This window comes from Lepidochelys kempii, chromosome 3, assembly GCF_965140285.1.
Source record: "Lepidochelys kempii isolate rLepKem1 chromosome 3, rLepKem1.hap1, whole genome shotgun sequence".
Classification (NCBI taxonomy): Eukaryota; Metazoa; Chordata; order Testudines; family Cheloniidae; genus Lepidochelys; species Lepidochelys kempii.
The window spans coordinates 128,883,510-128,906,348 of NC_136382.1; the positions used below are offsets into that span (position 1 = coordinate 128,883,510).

Consider the following 22,839-nt stretch of genomic DNA (forward strand, 5'->3'; position numbering starts at 1 on the left):
AATCATCCGCACTTCAGTGAAGTTAGAAAAATAACAATGATTTTAAGTTTGAAAAGTAGCAGTACAAAAAATTGAACTGAGCGTTTACTCATGGCTCGATCCACAACAGCTCCCTGTACACAGAATAGGAAATAACCATGGTATCCCAGATCCCACTAGGCAGTGTCTGTGGTAAATGCCAAGTTGTAAATGGATGGATGTGTATAATTTCAGAAATGCCGAATTTTTAGGGTTTTCAAGATGGCTTTATAGTCCAACGTACATACGCAAGCTGCACATCTCAAGCAATTTCATTGGGAGCGAGCTTGATATGCAGAGGACTGGATTCATCCCGGGTGGAAACCAGGGTTCAAATTGCACCCCCTGTGCTAGAGGGCTCACTGTGCCTTGGGAGGAATCTTCCTGAGGTAGTGCCTATGGTTTTTGCACTGCTGTGTTATTGTTCCCTACTAAATACACCAGGGACAGTGCCTTTAACTGCTGGTGGGTCTTTATAGGAGCTCTGACACTGAAGGTTGCCTGGATGATGTGTTGAATCAGTGCAGTCCCTAGCCCCTATAATGTCCTTCATTTGTGCTGTCTTCTTATGGGGCATGGCTGGCTGGATCCAGGTCCCCTGACAGAGGCAGGGATTGCGGGCACCTTGTTTCTCTGTAAGCCTCCTGTAGGCAGACTTTGCACCACTGAGGATTCTGCATGCAGGGTTATGCCTGTGGAAGCCAGCAGAATCCAGGGATGAAGCTGGGCTGTGTAAAATTCATTGTGTGACCAGAAGCTCGCATGCAGCGTTGAACATTTACTGAAAGGAAGACAGAAATTGGCCTGCACACAAGTTAATGCCTACTGTTTTCAAAGAGTACCAAGGGATCTATTACCTTCCACTTGAATAGGCACCTTAGTGGACCAGAAGCAACCTCAGACTAAGGTCTTATCTGAAGGATGGCATTTATAATAGGATAGATATTTCCTGGTTCTGCCCCATGGCATAGACATTGGGAATGAGCTCTAGTCCTGGTGTGAACTTGAAAACTTGTGTCAAGGCCAAGAGCGTCTGTAATTATCTAATTCCAACATTATTAAAGCAATACATGAATTAATGAAGTCATTACGTTCATCATTGTGTTCTGTACTGTAAATTCCTCCTAAAGCTCCTTTAATTCTCCTTCCTTTTTGATGGCTATGGGCAATTTGCTCCCATCCTTAAGTGTAAATTTCTGTCTTTGACAAAGGCAGCTCTTGAGCTGCTCCATACATTTCACTGATGGATGATCCTGATTCAGTAGAGGTGTCTGGTAACAACAAAAGATGTTAGTTGTTGCACGGGAGAGCTACACAAAGTTATTTCTACCTCAGCCATTTGAACTACACATTTGCTAATTAAAATCATTGTAGAAGTGACACATTTCTCACCCCTAAAATGCAGCAGGCTCAGTGCTAGACATTTAAGTGAATCACTAATTATTCTCGACATTTTTTGCATTCTTTCACAGCATTATGCTGCTGAAGAAAGATATGTGAAGAGGATTTGTTGGATTTCCTCTGTGAGGAAAACAAATGTGGAAATGTTTTTATTGTGTATTGGCTTGATCCTAATGAGCATTCTTAATTTGCATTGACTTCATCTGGAGCTGAGGAGCCGGTCTTACAGCCTGGACCCAAACATAGTCAGGGCGATTGGGCTCTTAGAATCTGTGATTCTGTTTCAGAGGAAGTGTTGAGCTATTTCAATCTGCTGCAGCTTGCCCAGATTTTCAAAGAGAGAAACCACTAGCGGGTATTACCTGTTGTGAATTGAGTAAGGTGGGATTCAGGAGAAATCTTACCACCTTCTCTGCTTCAAATGCATTTGTTTGACCTTGTCTTCTCTAACATAATCACATAGCAACATGTATATAACCCCCCCCTCCACCCCCAAAACATAAAACCCTACCAAAACAAGACAGTCCGCTGCACACTTTTCTCCCCCAGGAGAGGATGAGAGAATAAACAACACGTGACAGACATATAGCCATGCTGCTTACTATGCTTCTGGAAGGCACTCAGGCACTACAGTGATGAGTAAGGGCTTGTCTACACTTGAAACACTACCGCAGTCTACTGCAGCACTGCTGTACCGCTTCAGTGTAGACGCTACCTAATGGGAGGGGTTCTTCTGTCCGCATAGGTAATCCACATCCTCCGAGAGGCAGAAGCTAGCACTGTTGACTCAGGGACTTAGGATGGTTAAACTACTTCGCTCAGGGGTGTGGATTTTTCACACCCTCGAGTGACACTTTTCCAGTGTAGTCCAGCCGAGAGGTATAAGAACCTGAATACAACAGAAATAGAATAGGGGTTCAGGGAGATGTATTGAGTAGTTGGGAACAACGATTGCCAATTCACCCCTTTCCTTTTTCTCAACCAAAAAATCCACCTCTTCCCTTTCAGAATAAAATTGATGAGAAGCTATATTAAAGAGAACGAGGAGAGAAATGGGATTCCCCACATTGGTGTCCTTTTGGCTGGTTTCTCATTCCCAAACCCCTTCATTGTATTTTTTTAACCCTGTACCTGCAGATCCAGCTCTTAAAACAAAAAACAAAACCAACTCCTCTGCTGAGAGTCCTACCTTATTTCTTGCTCTTCTCCTTTTGCTTCAGAGCTCTCTCCTCTTTCATGGGTTTTCTGTTCTTGCAGAAAACCTGGTGAAATCTATGGCCTGTGATAGGCAGGTCAGACGAGATGACGATAACGGTCCCGTCTGGCCTTGAAGTCTATGAATTTTTTATGCTTTTGTCTTAATTTCTTAACTTTCTCCTTTGCTCAGACATCCTTTCACTTTCTAGTCTTCATCAACTCTCCCTTTTCTCTCTCCTCTTCCTAGTTCTCACACTTATCTCCCCCCTCACATCTGTTTGTCACACTCATTCAAACAATCTCTGCTACATGCAGGCTCATTCATTCACCTCACTGGACCAAAATCAAAGGTGATGCTTAACTTTGACCTGCTCTACCCCTTCTTACTCACTAGACTCTTTGGGCCTGATTCTCCACTGCCTTACCCTTTGTGTAATCCTTTACACAATCGCAAAGCAGGTGCAAAATTTTACCACTTGTGTGATTCTGATTTGACCGTATTGCACTGGTGCAAATGACTACACAAGGTGTAAGGCGGTGGAGAATCAGACACTCAGAGTCCCTTAAAGATACTTATGCTCACTCTGGTGATATGTAAAGGATATTGCATTAGTGTAACGTATATGCCAAGGAATCAATAGAAAGTTGAAAAACCAAAAATTACAGTGGGGGGGGGGCTTACTACACCATTTATCTGGCTCCTTGGCATCCAAGTTATTCCAGTGCTGACTTTCTTACACTTAAAAACCCCTTAGCATTGATAATTCCAGGATTAGACAAAAAAGGGATGGATGGTCCAACTTTTGACCATCGTAGATTTGAAAGTTGAACTTGAATCTTCAGAGTTATTGGTGATCACAGTCCACTAAGGAGATACTGTCTATAGGTTTCAGAGTGGTAGCCATGTCAGTCTGTATCAGCAGAAAGAACGAGGAGTACTTGTGGTACCTTAGAGACTAACAAATTTATTTGAGCATAAGCTTTCGTGGGCTAAAGCCCACTTCATCAGATGCATGCAGTGCATCAAGCTCCCTGGACATTCAATTACAGACCAAAAAGTTGCAATTATTCAACAAAAAAACTTCAAAAACAGACTCCAACGAGAAACAGCAGAACTTGGAATTAATCTGTAAACTGGACATCATTAAATTAGGCTTGATTGAATTACTCTTCTCTTCCCAACACACAGGCTAGGATTCTTTCTTCCTTGCCTTTTGTTGTTTTTTACTTTAACCTCTTTTTTAGGGGGGATGGGTTTAGATTACAGAAAAATAAATACATCAGTTTAAACTTGTTTTCTGAACCCTCAAATTTAAAAAACAAACAAAACAGTTCAAATCTCTAGTCAAAAACAATGCCAAGGCACAGATAGCAAAAAAATTGTTACTAACCTAGAAAAACAAACTCCCCCATGCCATTTCAGCAAGAGAGATGCTTAAAAACAAGTAGCAACATTTTTATTAAGGGAAGAGTGTGTACATGTAATGGATTGAACTCAGGTGTTAATGCTAAACCCACACGGAGACCCATTGAAGTCATTGAATGGGTGAAGGTATGTGCTTGCATGTACTCAGTTGCAGTAGTGTGGCCATATTTTCCATATACACACGGTACTCAAAACCACTTTAAAACTTTCCATAAAATTCACTTTTGGGAATAGGCCAAGCATAAAGAATATGAGCCTGAAAGGCAAGAATTTCAGAAAATTCTGAGTGAGTGAAAATGGGAGTTAGAATGGAAACTGTCAAGCAACGTGCTGTTTTTCATCCAAAATAGGGCACATTGTGCACCAAAATGCACCCAATTCTGTGGTGGCAGCCTCTTGGTTACGGTTATATTTTTTTATAAAATGCATTGCACTTGCAGAATATATTTGATAACATATTTTTAGTCTTTATGGTATACACTGTCCAGTTTTCATGCTACTTAAATATATACATAAAGCACTTCAAAATATTTGTCAGTCTAATGTTTTCCAGAGCTGTTCACTCAAAAATCAAAGCACCTTGAGTGTTATTAATGGAGCTATGTTACAGACTCAGATGTACAGAGTACTTTGCTACATATCTCAAAGTATCTACTTCTGTGTATGAATGTGAGGGGTCAACAATGTACTTTTCAACGTGTGTGACAATGAGATTGTGGTCTGGTACAAAGATAGGATGCTCTTGGTTGAAACTAACCTGGCTTAAATCAAAGGATTGTACAATGATCTTCTTCCAAGGAGAAGCAACAAAAACCCATACATGAGGAAAATCCATGTATTTAAAGTTCCTTATATAACTTTTTCCATGTTCTCCAGAATCAAAGCTTTTATGAAAAAAGTACTGCTGGTACTGAAGAAAGCCATCGTGCCATAAATCATCTTGTTTGTTCTGCAGCCAGACACACTGACACAATATAATACCAAGTGTGAAGTGTGAATTTCCCCCATTTGTCTTACTGGAGTGTAAACATCAAAGCCTAGCTTTGACTACCAAAAATTGCTTACACTTTTACACCACTTTGCCTAAAATAGACACGCTCATTTCTAGTCACAGAAACATTTAATGTCAGCCTACACTTTAAATATGTTCATTTTTAAATGCAAAATACAATTGGCTTCATCTTTAACTGGTAAATTCACACATCACTATGTAAGTTTCTTCTACTCTGCCTAGTTAAAAAGTGAAATCACACTGGTGCCACTTGTAGGTACTGCAGACCTCAGAGTAGCTGCTTGGAAAGACTTGTTTCCCACAGTCCATAGAACAGGAGTGCACTCAAATCCAGGAAGGTTTTCTGTTTATGTCTCGATTTTGTTTAAAGCTTATTTTAATAGCTTATCAACATTAACCCTTGCATGCAAGTGCTTTTTTTTTTTTAAAGCAGTTAACTCATTCCATCAGCGTATAGTGGACTACAGGCCCAAGGCTTCTTAGACTACAGACCCAAAAGACTTAGTGATAAAGGTCAACCAAACTCTAGTAACTCTTGACTGAGAAACACCCTGTCTGGAAAAAGAGACACATAAAATCATAGTGAAACCATGGACCTTTCTTTTTGTCCCTATGGTACCGCTGGCAAGCATTGGCCCTTTAGAACCTTTGCATTTCAGATCAGCTGCTAATAAAACTGAATCATTTTCTTTCAGGAAGCCAGAGAGCAACAGTTTTCTGGAGTATATTAAATAGTATTTATTGAGTCTGCAACCGCAGGGGCAGAGTTATTGTGTTCTCAGCCCCAGCTATTTGCACACTATGATGTGGAGCATCCTTAACATTCTTTTACCCATTCAAAAAAACAACACCACATGAATAAATGAAATAACATAAAAGGGGGGGGGGGGTTAAATCTTATTTATACCCTCAATTTTGTAAACAGTAACAGAATCAAAATCTTGTTCTTATTCACAAATACATCCCCTCCTCTCAAACTTTAATTATTTCTATTGAAGAAGGGGCCCGGCCTCCTAGTGACTGGGGCTGGTGTGGGAATGGTCCGTCCTAATCTGGAGAAAACCAAGGAGAGCTCTCTAGTTCTCTACCAGATGGGCACAGGAAAAGATGGATGGCTAATAGGAGGAGTGCACAGGCGTCTCACTGGGAGAAAACTGACATCTCAGGTTGTGGAGAGATCCTTAGCGTAGGGTAGCTTCAGTATCTTCAGCTGGGGAAGAGCTGCCCTTCTTCAGAGGCCTTTGTATCTCAAACTGGGGAAGCTCGTGGCTGCACATGGGCAACAGACACTGAAAGCCTTTCCCAGAAAATCTTATGGCTGAGGCTGTTTGGGCTTGCCAGCTCGTTTTTAATCGCAGTGACCTCTGAAGTATAGGAAGAAAAGGCATCATGCTATATACACAAATACATATTTACAGACTACCTGGCAAAAGAGGAAATTAGATATACAGGGTCAAATATATGGCCGTTAGCAAATGAAAAGGTCCCTTATATGGATCTGGAGGTTGTTCAGAGTTCCTTTAAAACTGTCCTTTCCTTTGAGCATCAGTCCTTTTGTTTTGTAAATAAGCCAGAGCCAGCAGGATATCTCACTGGGATAAACAGATGTTTGCTCTCACTTAAACCATGGTCATAACCTTTAGACTGGCAGGTTGGAATCTCCTAATCTTCTTCTTCAGTGCCTTTGAAGCTTTGATGCGACAGATTTTAGGCATGGGGGGAAGAGGCTTGGAAGAGGTCAGGACAGCTGCTGGCTGCCTAACAGAAGCTTCGGGCCAGACCAACTCGTTTTCATCAGCATCATCATAGTCAAGAGTGAGGCTGCTGCTATTGCTGCTGCCCTCTGAATCACTTTCACTCGACTCACTGTCCCCAAAGCGGTTGGTTGTGTAGTCACTGACCTCGCCTTCGCTGGTCTCTGCAATGGTGGAGTGGAAGAGGGAAGCACATTCAGCAGAGTATTCAGAATGGTCTGACTCGCTTTTGGCATAAGTTCCCTGGCGGTGATGCTTCGAACGTGCCCTCATGCTTACAGTACGCAGGACCCCTGCTCTCCTTACTGGCTGTCTTGGTGGCCCTAGGCCAAAGCCACTAGAGAGGCTGGCAAGGTGGGCCTTTGCTGAGATTTCCACAGTGGACTGCCACTTACGCTGTTTTTTCTTGGCGGCTGTGTCTACGTAAGCTGTTTCAAGAGAATAGAGTGCATTAGCAGATGCCCGGTAAAGTTCAGGCCTGGATGGTGCTGGGGGGATTCGGAATTGAACGGGGAATAGGCTGGACTCTGAACAAGACCTGCCAGTAACCTCTCCAGTGTATGTAGGTCTCCTGATAAGGTTCTTTCCTCCGTGCTGTCTTTGAGGCAGATTCCACTCAACAGGCAGCCTGGCAGCTACATGGGCTCCCCTTGACTTTTCTGCACAAAGGGTCTGCTTCCCAGGCCGTAGCACCTTCTCACTGTTCCTTCTCTTAACCTTCACAGACTTCATTTTGGAGCTGGCAAACCTCACTCTGACTTGATGGGATTCTGCAGGGACAAACTGGGCGTGAACAAATTCACTCTGAGTCACTGGCTCATCGCCCTCAGCATTAGCCAGCTTGAGGGTGCCACACCTTCTGTTAGGCTTTTTGGGCAGGATAGCTTTAGTGTTCAAGATACCTGGACTAGAGACCTTGTAGCATATCTGTGAGCAGGAGGAACTGTGCTCCAGGCCACTCCCCACTGCTTCTGCCAGAGGAGAGCCCCTGGCTGTTGACTTGGCAGGGTAACAACTATTTACAGCTGATGGCTCTGGGTCAGGCAGCGTGGATGGCTGCTCTACATTCATACAGTGCACAGTCCCCTGCTGCTTGGCACATTCCCCTTCAGGCACCTCCCTCTGCAGTTTCCCTTCGGCTTTGTTACCTTCCAGAGAGCTCCCTTGTTTTTCCAGCTGGTTGCTGCTGCTGCTAATTTTCACTCCACCGGTGCTGGGGGTTATAATGAGTCTCTGGGGCACTGTGGATGGCTGGCTCTTTGTTGAAACCCTCTCACTGGCATCTGCGTGATTGTTCCCTCTGCATCTTGTCAGCTGCAGCAGTTTGTTGATATAACCCCCTGGTCTGGCCTCAATGACTGGCCTAGTCCTAATCAAGCTGGGACCTGTAACATTAGGCGTGGGTTTACTGGGGGAAGGGTGGTTGTCTGTTTCCAACGGTACCCCCACCAAAGAAAAAAGTGGGCTTTGTAAAGCCACAGCATGAAGAGGGCTTGGGTAAGGATACACATCATTGCCACTCTTGGAGACCAAGTCATTTTGGTATTTTGGGTCCACACTCTGGAACTGGAATTCCACTCCATGACAAAGGGGGGGCACGAATTTGGGGTTTGTCACTTTCTGAAATCCAGTGTCTTCTGGTAGGAGTCTTTCCAGGTCACCTGGATATTGAATGGAAATAAATCAAAGAGTTATATCACAGGTAATTTCTTCTGTTGCCACACCTTATATTTCAAGGACATATTTCAGAGACTATTTCATATCCTTTGTCATTAATGAGAATTTTAGTGTAATCATGACAAAAATAAGCTTTAATACCCCAAGAACTCTGCATTTCTTTGTATTATCTTCTTGCTGAGACCGTAAAAGTATGAGGAAAACATGCTTTAGAAACACACCTATGAAAAAACAATGAATAGTAAATGCAAAAGGGCAGATTCTCATTTCAGTTACACCAGTGTAAATCCTCAGTAACACAGCTGCTTTCAGTGGGTTTACATTGGTATATAATGATCGGAATCTGGACCAATGATTTTAAAACCAAATGACTGAACCCATGTCTTACTTGAGGTTTAAACTGTGGTCACTTAAGAGAAATTAATGCTTGTGCCATTAAAATGTTTTAAACTACACAGATCAAAAGGCACTAAAAAAGAAAAGACTATCTCCCAGGAGAGATATAAAAAGAATTGAAGTACCAGGAAGTCTAAAGTCAAATGTCATAAAAAATCCAGTAAAACCTAGCAGAATTTGTTAATTCTTTCCTCTTGGGACCAGCTAGAGACTCTCTGAGGGTTAGGCTTCGCATAGCAACTGAGGAAATAAATTATTGAAATTCCCAGGAGGTAAACAGTTAATATTATTGGTTCTAATGGTTAACTTTGCATTCAAACTCCCCTCCCCATCCTGGTTCATGTGTCTTTTGAAATCTACAGTCCTGAACCAACTGCTTTAACCAGACTTAATGGAGCTCAAGTCAAAGTGTCTCCTAATCCCTTCAGTGCTGGCAACTACTGCTGTGTTCTTTTACATTTTGCCTCAGTGAGACGCTGCAGTGAGCACCAACACTTTAACTACACTGGAAAGCCATTTAGACGCATTTTGCATTTTACAGGCTCACGCCTCCTCCCCCCAGAATCCAATGAAACCTCTTAATTGGATCTTTTCCGTTCATTTGGTCACAAAGTTGCAGAGGGTTGCCTTTCTGAGGTGAGTCACCCGCTCTGCATTCACTGTTCTTGGGAGTCTTTGATTCTCGCAGGCAACACTTATGAGACTATTAAATGGGAGGAACATAGGAAAATTCTTTGGCAGGTAGGCGTGTGTGTGTTTTAAAAAGACATTTGGAGGAACAGACTAAGAATTATCTTCACCCCAAAAGAGAAATAGACACGGTTTAGATCCTCCACTGTGTCTGAGGCCTTGTCTAAATGCATAGTTAATACACGGCCAGCTGAGGAGTGAATATACACCATAATAACTGGCTGTATGGACACTGCTGCTCCGCTCGTGCACTTTGACCTACTGCTGTTTCAGAGCCCCACAACGAAGTCTACTGACTCACTCTTTACCAGGATGAAAATAAAAAACTGTACAAAAATTCAAACAGGAGTAATGGAGCACATTTTCCAAGAAGTCACCATCCGTAGCCCCAAAAGAGCAGTGGTTCTCAACCTTTTTTTGGCTCAGGACCCGTTTGTAAACCTTGATGGCCCTGTTGTGACCCAAAGACCACCCGAGATGCCTCCAGACCTAAGCCTGCCTCCCCCGGGGGGCATGACAAAGGGACAGCTGGGCCAAACCTGAACAGTTACATGACTCTGTGCACAAGGTTGTAAAGCCCAGAGTGGGGAGCCAAGCCCAGCCAGCCCCGCAACCCTTGGACACATTCTAGCAAGCCAATTTTGAGTCGCAACCCATGGTTTGAGAAACCTTACTCTAGGGCAGCGATTCTCAGCCTGTGGGTTGGAACTGAGTAGGGAGTTGCAAGAGGCTGATCATCGGCTCACAGTAAAATCACCCCTGCTAGAGAGAGCGAGCAACAAGGGAGTGAGGTCATAACTTTTACTGGACCAACTTCTGTTGTCTCTCTAACGTCCTGGGACCTAGCACACTGCAAGCAGAATAAAAATTTCAGCCTGTCTAAAACGGGCAGGCAATAGGGCCCAAAGAGGACAAGCACTGGAGAGGGAAAGAGAAGTTTGCTCTCTTCTCCTGTTGTCGCTATTCTGACCCACAGTAGCTCTTCCTCACTTCCTCTGCACCCCACACTCAACATTGCAGGAACTGCCTCTTCAAGATGCTGTGGAGTTGGCTGCCTGGACGCCACAGCCAGACTGTTCATGCAGCTCACAGCATCTGGAAGTTGCACTTCCGCAAAACGAGCGAATAGCAGGCAGTGGCTGGGAGAGAAGGGATGAGCTATAGCATCCTAGAACACACCATCCCTACCTTCTCCACCTTTCCCACCCAACATCACTCATCCCCTCACCCAGCAGCACCCTCCCCCCAAAGTGGTTATCTGTTGAAAACTCTGGGGTCATGGAAAGAAACTGCTAGGGAGGAGAACCACAGATATAGAGGAACAAGGACAGGGCTGGAACCATTAACTAAAGTTCTATTTCTGCCTCTAAGGGTCCTTAATATTTTGCTCTTACATAGCAATTTATAAACATTCTTTAGTTAGGTCTCACAAGACCCTTATGTAGGAGGTAAATTATTATTCACCCTTTATTTCTGGGTAAACAGAAGACTTGCTAGAATCAAGGTTACAAAGTAAGTCAACATCAGACCCAGGATTTCAACCCAAGGCTGGCTCTCAGGCCCCTGCCTATTTCAGTAGGCCACACTGAGACCCAGGAAAGATCAATTAACCTCTCTGTGTCTGTTAACCTGAGCTGTAAATAGTAAAATCTGAATGTAAACAAGGTTTAAGCTGTCCACAGCCTTATGAATGTAGGTGGGTAGGTAGGTAGGTAAATGCGATCATTCTCACTGTACAATAGAATGGGAAAACAGACACCAAAAACTTAAATACTTCCCTGAGACAATCTATGCTTAAGAGGGCAGCTCCCTCCTTCTGCTCAGATTTTTGCAATCTTTCTCAATAAATTAACACATTTTTGCTATTTTTCCCAGGTTGAATTTTCACACACCTCTGTCAGCTCATGCAAGATATTTCACAAAATAGCTGCTATTTTGCTGATTTCGCAAACTCAAATGCTGGGAAGTTTAATCAAAATTAGTCAAACAAGTATTACGATAACTTCTCAGGTCTTATATACTGATCTACTTGCAAATATCCTCCTTGTCTGTTATTAGTTAAAGGCGCCTAACTATGCTATAGCTGAGAATTAGGCAGTAAGTAGTTTGATTTTATTTATTTATTTATTGCTTGTGTGTGTTTCAAATGCACACTATTCTATTAGCTACACTATTCATACGTCACACTATGATGCTAAATGTAATAAGTGGGACTATCAACATTCTTCTTCCCTTCACATCGTTCAGTTCTGCAACCAATTACCTGTGGAAACTGGCCTGGGTCTGGACCTGGCAGGAGTTCCAGAAATGTCCGTGCTAGCCTTGATTCGACATCCATCACTGACATAGACTCCCTGGTGCTGGAACTTAGTGGTGTGCACAGTGGTTTCATCTGCAGACTTGGGCCGATAATCAAAGACACTGAGCCGTGTTTTGGGCTGCTGACAGCTCGGCAACAGACTGGTGTGGGAGGAGGATATGGACTCACTGTACACAGATGTGCAAGAGTTGGATAGTGAGCAGGAACCACCATCGCTCAGGTCGTAAAAGCCTGTAGAGTTCAAATAAATACAAAAATCTTTCTGGCTTACAGTGAATAACTACAGCCCTACCAAATTCAGGGCCATGAAAAACGAGTCACGGACCATGAAAACTGGTCTCTCCCTGTGCAATCTGGTTTTTTGTGTGCTTTTACCGTATACAGTACAGATTTTATGGGGAAAACCAGCATTTCTCAAATTGGGGGTCCTGACCCAAAAGGGAGTTGCAGGGGGGGGTTGCAAGCTTATTTTAGGGGGGTCACGGTATTGCCACCCTTACTTCTGTGCTGCCTTCAGAGCTGGGTAGCCGAAGAGTGGCGGCTGTTGGCTGGATGCCCAGCTCTGAAGGCTGCGCAGAAGTAAGGGTGGCAATACCATACTAGGCTATCCTTACTTTTGCTCTGCTGCTGGAGGTGGCTCTGCCTTCAGAACTGGGCTCCCGGCCAGCAGCTGCCACTCTCCAGCTGCCCAGCTCTGAAGGCAACACCATCACCAGCAGCAATGCAGAAGTAAGAGTAGTAGTTTTGCAACCCCCTTGCCCCCCTACAATAACCTTGCGACACCCCTGTCCCACAGGTCCTTTTTGGGTCATAGTCCTTACAATTATAACACCGTGAAATTTCAGATTTAAAAAGCTGAATTCATGAAATTTATAATTTTTAAAATCCGGTGACCATGACATTGACCAAAATGGACCGTGAATTTGGTAGGGCCCTATGAATAAACAATAATTCCTCTTTGCCATTTGCTACAGTGGTAAATTCATGATCCCTGGGTTTTTTGATTGAGATTGGATGTCCTACAAGATAAACTGTAGTTGAACTGGAGTGTATTGGGCTTGATCTATTCACTTTGGGCCCTCAACCAGCATAACAAGTGAGCACCTACTTAACTTTAAACACATGATCATGTTTAACAAGCTTGAAGTTCAAATGAGAGCTGAGCCTTTTGATAATCTATTCCTAGGTCTTTTTCTTTTCCGAAAATAACAGTGTAAACTTTCAAATGTGACTAGTAACTGTGAGTGTCTCAGTTTTTGGCTAGGCAACCTGAGGCAGCTTAAAAGGGTCTGATTTTCAGAGCATGGTGGCTCAGCACTTTCTGAAAATACGGCACCTTTGATGTGTCTCAAGTTGAGCAGCCAAAAGCAGAGGACCCAAAATCCAAACTGTATCTGAAGAGAAGGAATGATGGAAAGGTGTCTAATTTCTGCTCAGCTCTCAGACAGCACCACAGAAAAATATTAATTGCAGGAATTTTTAATGTGCACAACTTAAAATACCCCAATATTTTCCACTTCACACAAGAGATATTATTTATGTTTAATTAATGCACTGAGTTTCATTTAGCAGTTCCATACCTGCAGAAGGGAAGGGGTGGGGGGGCTGTATCCTGGGAAGCAGTGACTCTGGAAAAAATTTAGGGGTCATAGTGAACAAGTGACTGAACATGAGCTCCCAGTGTGATGCTGTGACAAAAAGGGCCAATGTGATCACTGGATGTATCAAGAAGCAAATAGGAGGAGAGGTTGATTTTACCTCTGTGTAGGGCATTGGTGCGACTGGCACGGGAATACTGCATCCAGTCCTGGTGGGCACATTTTTTAAAAGGATGTTGAAAAATTGGAGAGGGTTCAGAAAAGAGTCACAAATACAGTTTGAGAGCTGGAGAAAATGCCTTACAGTGAAAAGAGCTCATCAAAAAGATTGAGAGGTGACTTGATTAGAGTATGAGTACCTTGACAGGGAGGAAATACTAGACTATAATGGGTCTTTTATTTTGCAGAGAAAAGCATAACAAGAAGCTGAAGCCAGACAAATTCAAATTAGAAATCAGATACAAATCATTAGCAGTGAGGGTGACTGACTACTGGAACAAACAATCAAGGGAAGTGGTGGATTCTCCATCTCTGAATGTCTTCCAGTCAAGACTGGATGCCTTTCTGAAAGATATTCTTCAGCCAAACGTAAGTTATTAGGCTCAATACAGGGGTAACCAGGTGAAATTGAATGGCCTGTGCTGTATAGGAAGTCAGACTAGATGATCTCATGGTTCCTTCTAGTTTTAAACTCTAAGTGTCTATGAATTCATACAAATTCCACGAGAACCATAATAAATAAATTGTCGAGTGCATTACCTGAGCTGGGTCTGCTGTCACTGTCAAGGTATTCACTCGAGGTCTTCCTGACATCCAGCTTCAGTTCACTTATTTGCTGGTCCAGCTGATCCAGGTGACTTTTCAAGCCAACATCCTGTCTCCTTAAACGAGACTATTCACAGGTCATGGAAAGAAGGAGAAAATAAAGAATAGTCACAGTTAGGATCTCAGGGCCAGATAGTGAATTCGCCATGTGTATTACCAAATTATGTACTCCTGAAGCAAAAGTCCCACTGAAAGTTTTGCTCAGCTAAGGACCGCAGTAATTGGCTAATATGATGACTCTGAAATCTGGCATAAGTATAAAACACTCTGCTTCTCAGAATCTCCTGTATTCTGCCTACCTACCCTAAACATTTTCTGTGTACTTTCACACTGAAACAGTTATTCTTCTCTTCCTTTTCTGTAACATACTGGGACTGATCCAACTTCCTCTGATGTCAATGGGAAACTTTACACTGACTCCAGTGGGGTTGCATTGGGTCCACTGTATAGTTGTGTTAATATAGAATGGTAACAACATCTCCTACATTTCACCTCAGAAGGGTCTGCTGTATCTTAGGCCATGTCTACACTAGTGAGCTTACACCAACACAGCTGTATCAATGCAACTGCGCCACTGTAAGATCGCTCATGTAGCCGCTCTTCCCGTAGACATAATAAAACCAGCTCCCCGCTGGTGGGAGCTCTCCCACGGACATAGTGCTGTCCATACCAGTGCTTCAATCGGTGTAACTTATGTCGCTCAGGGGGGTGTTTTGTTCACACCCTGGAGCAACATAAGTTATACCAACAAAAGTGGTAGTGTAGACATGGCCTTAGTGGAGGATAAGCAAGACAACAGTATGTACAGTTGTTGGATCATATTAAAGAAGTTCTGTATTAAAATCACAAATGAGTTTCATTCCCCATAGTTTAAATTACAAGGTATTACTAATTAAGAAGTCTCTTGGTCTTTGGTACTGTTTCTCTCCCTCTATGTGTGAAACTTGCAAGCTGCTAATTGCATTAGTACATTCTAAGACAGAGTCTGTTCTCAAAGCAATTCACACAGAGAGAGACTCAAAGCAATACTCTGTAACAACAGAAACAGCAACCAGAGACTCCCCGCCCTTTTGTTGTATTAACAATTGTGATTAAAATAGAGAAGGAGGATGTATGTGGATGGATGCTTGGAGTGGATAATAACTGAATGATCAGAGAGGTGCCAGCCTAAGAATCCAGTGTCCATCGGCTGAAGAAGGCGTCAAGTGGAAATAACCAGAGGACCCCCGGAAGGCAGACTGGAATCCACCCAACAGCCTCAAGAATGGGAGAACCAAAGAACAAGATAACATCTAGCAGCACGGGACGTGCAGGAATGTGCCATCTGCTGATTGATTCAGCAACAGCATGATGAAGCAATTCCCATAGACTGGCATAGGAAGAAATTCCTATAAAAATGGACTCTAGAAAGTGAGAACTTTGGGGTCTGATTCTGCAAACCAACTTCCAGGAGCATCAGATGAGCATCTGACGAGGCCCTGCTCCCTCCTCATGTCCAGGCCACCTAGCCAGTGGCTTGGCATGAGCAGCTCTAAGGCTGGTAACTACGATAACAACCTTGCAGAACCTGTGTGTGTGTGTATGAATGAATGTGTGAATAAATATGAGATTGAATGGAATGTTATAGCTATAACTAACTGCTTACTATGATTCTTTCTGAATACCACAATAAATGTGGTATTTTGCCTTTTCCCCTTTAATAAGATCCTGCTGGTTTTTATTTTATTGGTATAACACAGTCTCTAAGAACACTTTATCCTTCACGATGAACGGACACTATAGAAAGTAAATTTACCTTCTTATCACACAGGGCACAGCAAGCATATCTGGTTTGCTTACAAGACATTTCTCTATAGTTATATGGGTATATAACAAAATCAATGAGTTCAGGATCCCAAAACCATGAAGTTGGCTTAAAAATCATGTGATTTAAAAATATATATATATTTTTGGGGTTATTTTTATTTGGCGTCTGGGTTTTGAACCTTTAGGGTTCATGTTTTCAAGCTTTTCTCCACAACTATGAGAGCTAAAAACTTCAATAACAACAACAACAAAAACTGACGCTGACATTCTGATGTAATTTCAAGGTGCCAGGAGCTGGAACTTTAATGAGACTCACAATAAAATTGTAAGAGCTAGCAACATTGCTCAAGGGACTGAAAAGATCTCTCCAGCCTGCTCTGGAATCCTAAAGAACTGGATGAAACTTGCAAGGCACAAGAGGTGTGAGGCCCTTTATTAGTGCCATATGTACAAGAAGGCTTAGGCACGAGCCAACAACTGCTTCCTAACAAAACAGGGGGAGGGTTTTCGTTCTTCCTGTCACAAAAGAAATGTTAAGGTAAGACCTAAATAGCAAAGAACTTCTTCTCCATCTCATGATGGACATTACCTTTTCAACTCTCCTTTCGTTTATTTGAATTGTTTTGAGGAAAATAAACAAGTTGTGCCTCCCTGGGTCCCACCTATTCAGGAAATCAAAAAGTTTTGTTTGGATGGCTGGAATTAATTGCTTAATGATTAATGTTTTGCCAGCCAATCCCTCAGTCTGAGGTTTCTGATTAATGGCAGAGAGGCCACAAAGTGTTCAACAAGGCTCTCAGATATTCAAAGATTATTTATTACACCCTTGAGCTTTTGCTTTAACCAATATGCATGAGTTACATCATCCTTGTTAACCCTTTCCCATTGTCCCCCACTACAGGGTTTTCATGTTTCTGGGAGACTCCACACTGTTCATTAACTCCTTCTAAGCTTCAAGAAAACAAGTGCTTCTTCAATTATTCAGATACTTTTTAAAATTATTCAGATTTTTTTTAAAAAGCAGCAAGCAGCACCCCGAACAATAAATCCTAAACTCAAGATTTCTCAGTTCACAAAATGAATTTTTCATGAGGCAGAATGAAACCATCTATTTGCTTTGAGATGTGAAGATATATTCACTCGGAGGTGTACAGATGTGAAGAAGTCTGCAGTACACTGTACAATGAGACGGCACTGTCCTTGCTTGCATGGGGAACTGGGACAAAATTTTCACAAGCAACTAGTATTCTTGATGGCCTCAGTTTTTGGATGCCCAATTTGAGACCCTTAAAGGAGCCTGATTCTCAGAATGCAGGTGGGCACACCAAACTGAGGCACTGAAAATCACTAGTCACCTTTGAAAATCTTGGCCAATCATTTAGGGCCCAGTATTGCAGCTTTGAAGTGATGGGAGGCTTTACTGTTGACTTCTGTGGGTACAACTTTAGGCTCTGACAGTACGCATTACTTCATTTGGTTTCTGGTACACATCAAATTTTTAAAATAAGTTTTCCTCTTCCTCCCATGTAAAACCAGAGAGACAATGGTAATCTGCAGTGTATAGAATCTGTCAAGACCCAAGAGATTGGAATGTCTTTTCTCTTGACATTTCAGCATAAACCTACATGTCCCTTCACCAGATTTTCATAATCTGATAATTCATTCGGAACTAGACAATGCAAAATGATTGCACTCAATTGATTTCATTTTATAAATAATATTATTTGGGGAAACATTTGAGAAATAGTGAGTGATATTGCCTTGAATTTCTGCCCATTCACATACCTAAAGAACCTCACAATTACTTATTTTTACTAAGTTTGAGTACCTTCTTTCCTCTTCCTTCTACCCAATGCTACCAAAATGTCATCTCAGGAAACTAGATTAGCTTTCTAATAGTCAGTGCAACTAGCCACTCAATGTTGCTTCCCTTCACCATCTCTGCAATGAGAGTCTCATCCTATCCCCACTGTTACAGTTACTGGGGATGGAGAGGAGGGATCCAATTGCAAACTTGACATGGTCTGCTCTTGCTATGAAGAAGACACCCAACTGTGTCCCTGAACAAGGCTACAACCCTGCTAAAGTCTAAATGCCGTAGTGCAGTTCAAGAATATGCTTAAAATTTGATTTCACCTACACTGAAGACCAACCCATGGTTAACCATTCCTATATTGTATCTGAGTCTTCCAACTTAAGAGCTGCTTAGTGGATGGGAACAACTTTACCTATGTTGTGTTTGTCAGTCTGGGACCTGGAAATCTAGACTCCACCTATATTAATTAGAAGTGGTGTGTCGCTACGCAACACATGACACAATCCAATCTAACTCTATATAGCCTTTCTTGTGCCTTTTGGCATCATCCCCCAGGAAAAAGTATCTCTACTTATTTCCCGTGGCTGTAGTGACACCTCCTGGTGAAAGCAGTCCTTTTCGAAGGGTGAACTAGGACAATACATTTCTCATGATTCCCGCAGCTATATCTGCTTTTTATTTCAAAAGTAGAATTTTATGGTCTAGTTTTCCTCACCCTCTTGAAAGCATAATTAATGGCCAGACAAGTCCTGATAAAACTAATCTTCCACTTTCACGTCTTAGTTGGAAAATATATAAACAAATGTGTAATTACAGCACAACACCTTGTGTCAAACACCAATGGATCACTTTGGTCAGAGGTCACTAAGTGTTTATATTAACCCACTGGTCTTGAGCAGGCAATAAATACTTTAAATCATCTTTTCTTTTTGTTAAAAACATGAAGTGTAGCCATTAGTTAAAATTATCAATGACAGGTAATCAAGTTGTTGGCAGTACACTTGTGCTGCAATTTTTACTTTAATCAAGATATGCTTGCTGCTGTGTTTTCACAAGTGGTGCTTAGGTTCCCTGAAGGTTAAAGCCAATTTTCACTCTGAGATTCTGTCTGATAAAACTGCCTACACTTAATGAATATCCTTTCTGTTTTCACACCTGATTGATAACTGATGACCAAGTCTACCACCAATATGGGGAGGGAGAGAGCTCTGAATTAACTTTGAGTTTACTGATGTGTGTAATTGCCAGTACTAGAGAGATTAAAGCCTCTAGCCTTTGATTGTATTCTTTCTTATGAAACTAGTTTCAGTCCTAATTTAGATTTTTTTTTCCTTCCACAAAAATGTACAAGTGTTAAATGCAAGGCTGATGTCAAACAAATTCAATTATTTCCCTCTTTTGATCAGGCAATCCATTCCACAACAAAGTATTTAAGGGATGCAAGCCAGAAGTTTTCCTGATCCTTCCCCCTCCATTACTCCCCCACATATATACATTAGAAAAAGTTTGATCTTCAGCTCTAAATGGTTACTTTTAAATAAGATGAGTGCTGACAAGTCTGATAGGTATACTACTTAAATCAAGTTAATCATCAGCTTTATTCCTTGTCCTCCTATGAACAAACAGTACTGGTTAGAGCATTCAGCATTCTGTCTGGCACATGACCTTCACGTTATATTTATGTTATGTACTTTAGGCTGATGAAAAATAAACTCAGTAAAAACCATAACCAAATCTTATTAAATAAAACAACATTATAACAGTGGCTGTAGTCATGAATTCTGAAACTGAATATACCAGTGCCATGTATTATGACTGGCATGCAGGAAGGCTGTCAGTGCTGATTAATACTGCCAGTCGTGTAGTTTTATTCATGTCTTCGCAAAATTATTTCCCTCAAAAGACATAGCTAAGTTTTCTACTTGACACATAAAGATGCTTGTGCAGCGCTTCTAAATAATTAAGCACAGATTTCCTTCAAATGCATATTCAGACATGTGGTCATATCAAGCGGTCAATCACTGCTCTAAACAAAAGATCCCACTCTAAAAACAAGACTTTAAGAGCTGACTTCCAGTTTTGTTAATTCTCCCCTATTACATTCTATTTAAATAATAAACATACAAGACAAATACATTTACATACCCCATAGAATAAGATGGAAACTGGTATGTTGTGTAGACAAAATGTGTTTGACATACTTAGCCAAAACATACATTTTAATGTGAAAAAGAACTAGAGTCAGGGCCAAACTATAGAAATGGGCTGTAAATCATTTGGCCGGAATTGATAGCTGCAGCCACTGTTCTTAACCCAAGCAGGCTAAATTACAGTGCATCAAAAATGATGTATAATACTGTTATAATCAATAAAAGTAAAACAGACATTAATTTCAGGCACAAATACCAGTGCCTTGGAAATCACTCATCCTTCATTCCTATCATTTTGCCCCAGATAATCATTTTCACACTAGACAATCCACTCACACTTTTTATTAAGATAATGTTGAAGTAAAAAGAAAACGGTACAGAGCTTAAGCATAAAAGTTTCTGGTTATCAGGGAATAAGGTACAGATTATCAAGGGGTGCGAAATTTGGTTTAGGAGCGGGTGGCGTAAGGAATACATAATCTGCAATCTCCCCGATTGGGGGTAAAAGTTTAAGGGGTAAAAGTTTAATGGGTCAAAGTACACACATTGAGCTATGCGGGTATGTTGTCCATATAATGGCTATATTCAGGTGTGGAGTATAATGAGCGGATAGGATGAGGATGGATCTACCCTCATTTGGTGGGATTTAATGTTCAGTGAGTTTATGGTTCCAGTTCATATGGTCCAACTTGAAATGTTCCAATGTGCGGAGTAACCAAATACAAAACTAAGCTCATATTCACATGTTGTCACAATCTTATGCCCTTAAAATGTGAAACTCGTTGCTCAAATCATCTGATACAGACAGGAAATGTTACTTAAAGAAACAGGATGTGAAGGAGGAAAAAAATCATTTTCTGTTGCATTGCACAGTGGCAAAGTTTTCCCTCTCACACCACACGGTAGTATAAAAATAGAGTTATGAATGGAACAAGTCAAAGACAGCAGCGAGTTGTAGCCACAAGCGCGTACCTGTGCATGAGCACGTGTTTCTACCGCTGTGGGGACTAAATACCGTACAGACACAGCCTGGTTACTGAGCCGTCCTGGTCGAACCTACCCTATATAGGTGCGCATGAGAGACGGAGAGAACTAGTTACACACACACGCTTAATCTGCACTCTGCCCGCAGGCACAAAACACACTCTCAGATCCTTAACCCACAGTGCTAGAGAAAACATCTGGCCGAACAGCTGGGCGGTTCCCTGGCGGTGGCGCCTCGTCCCTTACCAGTTGTTCCTTCAAGGCAGTCAGCGTGGCCTCCAGCCTGTGCTCCTTGCTACGCGCCTGGTCCCCTCGGGCTGCCGGCTGCGGCTGCATGGCCAGGGCCCCGCTCACCAGCGCCCGCTGCTTCTCCCGCAGCACCTGGAGCTCCTGGAGGCCGGCCAGGGCCGCGTGCAGCCTCTCCCCGACCCTGCAGCGATCCCAGCCGCCCGGCCGGTGCTGCTGGCTCCCCCCCAGCATCTTCAGCGGCCGGCACCCGCCCGGGCCATGGCAATGGGCTAGCAGCGAGCCGGGCGGGCGGCGCTGGGTCGGGGCCGGAGCTGCTCGCCCTCTCCCTGCGGCTGGCAGCGGAGCAGAGGGAGTGCTGCGGAGCCACTGCGGCTCCTGCGGTTTTGGAGAAGGGGCGGGAGGCGGGCGGCGGGGGGGGGGGGCACCTATCTGCGTGGGTAGAGGGGGATCGTCCGCCCTTCCCTCCTCCCCCCGGCCGGGAGGAGGCTGGGTGGTGCGGGTGCCTGACTGATGAGCCTGCCTTTGGCAAGGGCAGATCCAGCCCCAGAGGTTACGTCCCGCTCTGCCCGCCCCGACCCTGGGGGAACGGGCCCGTCTCCCGCCCCAGCGAGAGCGGGACAGGGCGCAGGCCGAAGAGAGCGTCCGCACGCGTGGAGGCTGCTTAAATCCGGCAGCGAAGCGATTACGGGAGGCTTCCTGCAGCCTTCATCCCAAGGAGTTGTCGTTGCAAACACAGGGAAAGCCTGGAATGTGGGGCGGGGGGAGGTGCAGTAAGGGCTGAGGCTCAGCTGTTTGCCATTACACTGCAAGCAGCAGCTTTCTGGGGGGGCCACATTCTCTTACCCCCTTGCCAGGGGCCAAATTCTGCCCCGACTGCTCGGTCAACCCGTCTGAAATTCTGATCTCACTTGCACCACTGTAACTCCACTAAAACCAATGGTATTATCCTAGATTTACACCAGTGTGAGATCGGAATGTGGTCCATTGAGGTTTCACACAGTGTAAAATAAATTCTACCCCAAGGTACAATTTCATATACAAAATATACATTTTGTAACTTCATCTCTCTCTCTCTCACCCACAGGATCTGCTGCCCTCTCCCATCCCTCAGATGGAGATTAGGCAACACTCTAAAACTGCACTCAAAGTTGCAATAACAGTGCTTGCTCCACGGTCACCCACATAGGGTACCAGAGACTTAGGTGCAAGCAGCTGAGGTGCTGGCTTACATGGCTCACACCAGAAAAGGTCATATGGAGGGTTGAGGGTACATGCTAAATGGTGCCTGAAAGCACAGCTGACAGTGGAAACCTAACACAACAAAGCTGTTGCTACCCAGAAATGCCTACACTTACCCTTTCAAACACAGGCAGCTGCATGCAGGAATCCTAGAAGACATTTGGTCAGCAGACAGCCAGGCTAATACACAGGCCAGAGGAAGAAAAGAAACACTGACACTAGGTCTGATGAACAAAATGGACATACCTGAGGCGCACTGCAGGAAGCAAATTTGCTACTGC

General features: G+C 43.2%; 1 protein-coding gene across 2 annotated transcripts; it reads right to left on the reverse strand.

Moving 5' to 3' along the window:
* Positions 1 to 3,561: 3,561 nt before the first annotated feature.
* DACT2 (dishevelled binding antagonist of beta catenin 2) lies at positions 3,562 to 21,635 on the reverse strand. 2 transcript variants are annotated; one of them, XM_073337958.1, is made up of 5 exons: positions 21,317 to 21,635; positions 14,249 to 14,381; positions 11,835 to 12,122; positions 7,957 to 8,469; positions 3,562 to 7,578 (listed from the first exon to the last, which is right to left on the reverse strand). In XM_073337958.1, exons 1-5 carry the CDS (start codon positions 21,548 to 21,550, stop codon positions 6,674 to 6,676), a joined length of 2,073 nt encoding a protein of 690 aa, XP_073194059.1. In that variant the 5' UTR covers positions 21,551 to 21,635; the 3' UTR covers positions 3,562 to 6,673. The 2 variants fall into 2 exon arrangements, with proteins under 2 accessions (XP_073194059.1, XP_073194058.1); XM_073337957.1 differs by having other exon boundaries at positions 3,562 to 8,469.
* Positions 21,636 to 22,839: the final 1,204 nt, after the last annotated feature.

What these genes read in the sequence shown, in the direction of transcription:
- DACT2 (XM_073337957.1), bottom strand. Translation starts at nt 21,550, where the DNA reads ATGCTGGGGGGGAGCCAGCAGCACCGGCCGGGCGGCTGGGATCGCTGC. An exon ending in TGACAGCAGACCCAGCTCAG is followed by an intron (nt 12,123 to 14,248) that starts GTAATGCACTCG and finishes TGAACTCTACAG; the next exon opens with GCTTTTACGACCTGAGCGAT. An exon ending in ACCCAGGCCAGTTTCCACAG is followed by an intron (nt 8,470 to 11,834) that starts GTAATTGGTTGC and finishes TTCAATATCCAG; the next exon opens with GTGACCTGGAAAGACTCCTA.